General features: G+C 32.6%; 1 protein-coding gene across 1 annotated transcript in view; it reads left to right on the top strand.

Moving 5' to 3' along the window:
• The window catches only part of LOC107449679 (inactive pancreatic lipase-related protein 1), a 125,037-nt gene that overhangs the window by 57,852 nt on the left and 62,608 nt on the right, over positions 1-4,577 (top strand). The window contains exon 4 of the mRNA XM_043041833.2: positions 4,028-4,136. Coding sequence (XP_042897767.1) covers positions 4,028-4,136 — 109 coding nt within the window. The remainder of the gene's footprint in view (positions 1-4,027; positions 4,137-4,577) is intronic.

Raw genomic sequence — 4,577 nt, 5'->3', positions numbered from 1 at the left:
TGTGGCGACTGATACTAATAACTTAGTTTCGTTCTGTTGCTAATCACTTTAGCTTTTAACCTCTTCGAGATGGGAGAGTCATTATGCATTCTCCGGGCTATAATCAGGGTGAAAAAGAACTGGTAGCTAAATAATTTTAATAGCAGTTTATTTGTATACGGGGAAATAATAAATTGGTTTTTTTAATTCACCACTACTTAGTTCGAATTAAAAACTGTATAGTTACTCTTTTTACACACAAGGATTGGTTGTGTTAGATTTAAAGTGAGAGCAAAAATAAGTTCGTCAAATTAGCGATGCGCAAACTTAAGCAACCGCTTTTTATTTTTTACTATTCTGATTCCGGACGAATACATTTATGACTCGCCTGTCTCGAAAAGATGAAAGAACATTTGGCTGAACTGAATTGTATGAAATATCTGGACACCTGAGGCATCCCCTCCTACTTCAGAAAGCTTCCACACCGGATTTTGTAAGCAGTCTGCCCAAATTTTTTAAAAAGCGAACCAGTTGCGAGCAGGAACTCGATTTCTATTTTAGAAGTAATTGAGAATAATGTATCATATATATTTGAGAATTGAATCTGTAGTGGTTGACAAATAAATAGGACAAACCAATCATATTCATAAATTACAAAATTTTTTAGGCATATATTTGCTACCACTTTAAAATTTTTAATAGATTTTCTATTAAATATCTCTTTCGTAAATTGGTTTACCTTTATAGTGGTCTGATCGGTCTACCTATAAAAAACCGTGTGGAGGTTTCAGTTATAGGAATCGTTGGATAAGGGAAGTGTTTGGGCATCACCTCCTACATCAAGAAGCCTCCACACGGTCTTTTATAAGTAGTCCGCGCAGGCTGTTTAAAAAGTGAGCCAGTTGTGCGCATGAACCCGAAACCTTTTATAAAAGTAATTGAGAGAAATTTATCTTATATATTTGAGAATTGAATCTGTAGTGGTTGACAAATGAATAAGGCAAACCAATGATAAATAAAACTATATTCTGTAATATTATACACTATATTCATAAATAAAACTATATTTTTAACTATATTCTGTATTAAATGGCTCGTTCGGTAAGAGGATATCCTTTACAGTGGTCAGATCGGACTACCTGTAAAAAACTGTGTGGAGGCTTTCAGTTATAGGAGGCATTGGTTTGGGAGGCCAACTGCTCCACTTTTGGGAAAATATTTTATTAATTAATTCAGAATTAAAGAATAAAAGTTGCAGAAATTTCGTCGTTACTTTAAAGCACAGAACGACATAACGGAAATGTAGTGGAGTTGTAACGCAAAATTTCGAATTATTTATATATTGTGACTGGTGAAACAGTTGACACATTGTATGCGGGAAACTTTTCCAAAAAATGTGTTACGGATGTTATAGATCAAAATTTTAAAAAAAGTGGTAACCAATATTTCATAAAAGGTGGAGCAAACGTGTCATTATTGCTGCAACATAAATTTAAAAAAAAGATACGACGAACTACTGTAGTACTAATTACACATATGCTGAATCATTTATGTCTGTAGTAATCACGAATGGATAATTTCCCTGAAAAACAAATGGGAAACAAAGTAGTTTTGCTACCCCTTTTTAAACTTTTGCATGATATATGATTTTGTATGATATATGATTTTGTATGATAACTTTTGTATGGTAGCACATATTTTAAAAACTTATTTTTACGTGACCCACTTGCAATGTGTTAAAAAACAATTTTATTAAGATGAAGTTTGTACACCAAAAGTTTGCTACCGCTAGATAAAATATCTTCTCAAAGGGAAGCAATTTGGCATCTCCGTTCTTTGCTCAGACAACTTAAGAAAATTACTGCTATCGTAAAGTTTGCGAAAGATTCAGATCCATACCCTACAACATTCGGAACTTATGCGAAATAATTTTCCTAGTGGCAGCGAATTAAAGAAGAAAGTTTTAAAACAAGAAGAATTCTAATAAAATTTTATTAGAGCTTAAGAACAAGAAAAGACAGTTTTCTGTCTTTTTATTTTTATTTTGTTTGTTTAAATTATTTATGTGTGGTGGCGGACAAAATTCTTTTAACTATATTAGGTTTACCGGAAACTCTGTCTGTGAAAGAATTCGCCCCCCTCCCCGTTACTCAAAGATGCAAAATGTGTCTTTATAAAAAAGAAGAGGTTGAGCATTTACTGTTAAATAAAAGTATAGATCAGATGTACCGCTTGATTCAGTCACATACTTTCGTCACGAGTTTGAATATGTTTGAACATGCTTTTTTGCACCATGCATGTTACGTCTCTTTAAACTAGAACATTATCATTGAGTTAAAGTGCAAATCTCAATAACTTTTTTATACGAGAATCTTTTGCATTACTATAAAAGGAAGCATGTGTTATCACGGACAGAACTTTCCGGTGGATCTAATAATTTATATAAATACCAATATATCATTTTTGGGAAAATATTACCAGAAAAATATATTTTCTTAAAATACGGAAGAACCGTGGTGGTTCAGGGAATAGAGTGTTTGACTTCTAATGAGGTGAGGCTGGTTCAAATCCCAGTGATGGTTGGTCAATACGAATTTCCCCGGCCCGTACCGACCACAGTGCTGACGTAAAATATCCTCAGTGGTAGACGGATCATTGGTTAGTGCCGTCAAGCTAACCGTGAAAGGTTTTAGTGATTTTCCTCTTCATGTAACGCAAATACGGGTTAGTTTCATCAATAAGTCCTCCACGAAGGCAGATTTCTCCCAATACTTGATCCAGGAGTTCCCTTGGTTTCTGAATTAGATTCAAAATTACAAGGCTATGATGACATTACTTGTTACAAGCCCAAAAATTTGGATTAGTTGTTTAACGACGGTTATAAAGTAAAAATAAAAATACGAAAGAGCCTTGGTGGCAAGGAAGATAGAGCGTTCACCTTCCAATAAGGTTAATTGGGTTCGCATCCCATAGATGACTGGTTGATACGAAATCCGCCCCCAGCTCGCACCGACCACAGTGCTGAAGTAAAATATCCTCAGTGTTTGACGGATCATGGGTTAGAGCCCCTTACCGTCCGGCTATTCAAGTTGGTCTTCGTGTTTTCCTCACCATGTAACACAAACCCGGGTTAGTTCCATGAAAAAGTCCTCACGAAGGCAAATTTCTCCCAATAATTGATAATTTGTCTTCTGGATTCAAGTTTAGAAGGCTACGGAGTTGAACATTAGTTGCCATAAACCGAAAAATGGGATCGTTAGTTGTGGCGACTGATTTTGAGTAATCCATGAAAATGAAGCTTTTTTACTGCAGCTTATTTTCTGCCAACTTTAGAATTTTTCTTTCAAAATGCAGCCATTTTCTGAAAAAATTCATTTTTAAAAACTTCTACGTGCAACGGAAACTACTTTCGTATTTAAAAAAAATCAAAACAGAATCAAATTGATTTAATTTTTTTCTACTTAAGAGTACAGCAAATTCTGATTAATTTTAAAAATTAAGTTATAAACATTGTAGTGTATAATTACTGAATTTTTAAATCTTTCGTTTTGTAAATGAAGATTGAAATATGTTCAATTAGATAAAAAATATGCACTAAAATAAACTCATTACAATCATCAAAAATTTTTTACCGTCTTCTACAGTGTTGTTCTTCGTTAATCCAAATAAAAGAGTATAAAATTTACTATATATATAAAAATAAAATTTTATAGAAATTCCACACGTACTAATCTCTGGGATGCCACCGGTAAATAAAAATTAAAAACTCAATTCATTTTTGCTTATTTTTTTATTTATTTAATCATTTAATAGTAACTATCACTGTAACATCAAATTATTCACATTTAAAGCAAGAACAGTCCATGCATTCACTTTCAATAGCAAACTGAACAAAATTATGCTTGAAAAAAAGGTTCATTTTCATCTCTTTACATAAAACTCTAAATTTTATTAGTTTTTTTTGCATTTTTAGTCGCCTGTGGCAATCCCATATTGTTTATTTTGGAAATCTCGTTTGTTTTTACTAAACTGAATCGTTCTATTTTAGAGAAAATATCGAATTCCACCATCCGATATACACTTGATAGGCTACAATTTGGGAGCACATGCTGCAGGATATGTTGGAGATCAGATACCAAGAATAGGTAGAATAACAGGTAACTATTTATATTTTAATAGTTCTCTTATGCAATGATTCTCATCATCGTGAGAATCATTATTTTATCCGTTTGATCGAAATTTAGCTAATGGTAAGAGAGCTTATCATATGACTATTGCTTTAAACAACCAATCATAAATTTGCGTACAACTTGCAAATAAACTTGTCGAATAGCAGTATTGTAAAACTTGATGCTGTGTTTAGTGATAACCACTCGATATTTAGATAAATAAATAATAATATAAGATAGATAGATATTTAGATAAATAGATAAATAAATAAATAAATATAAATCGGGCTAACACTCTCAGTGCTATCAGAGAGCCGTAGTTTAGCCCAATAAAGGTGGAATGTTTTTTAAAAAACGAACGTGCAACGTAAACTACATTCATGTAGTTTAAAGAAATCAAACAAAATCAAATTGGAGTATATATATATA

Source organism: Parasteatoda tepidariorum, chromosome X2 (assembly GCF_043381705.1).
Source record: "Parasteatoda tepidariorum isolate YZ-2023 chromosome X2, CAS_Ptep_4.0, whole genome shotgun sequence".
NCBI classification, from domain to species: Eukaryota; Metazoa; Arthropoda; class Arachnida; order Araneae; family Theridiidae; genus Parasteatoda; species Parasteatoda tepidariorum.
Note: the sequence above shows the minus strand (reverse complement) of the source record. Positions and strands in the feature narration are given on the sequence as shown.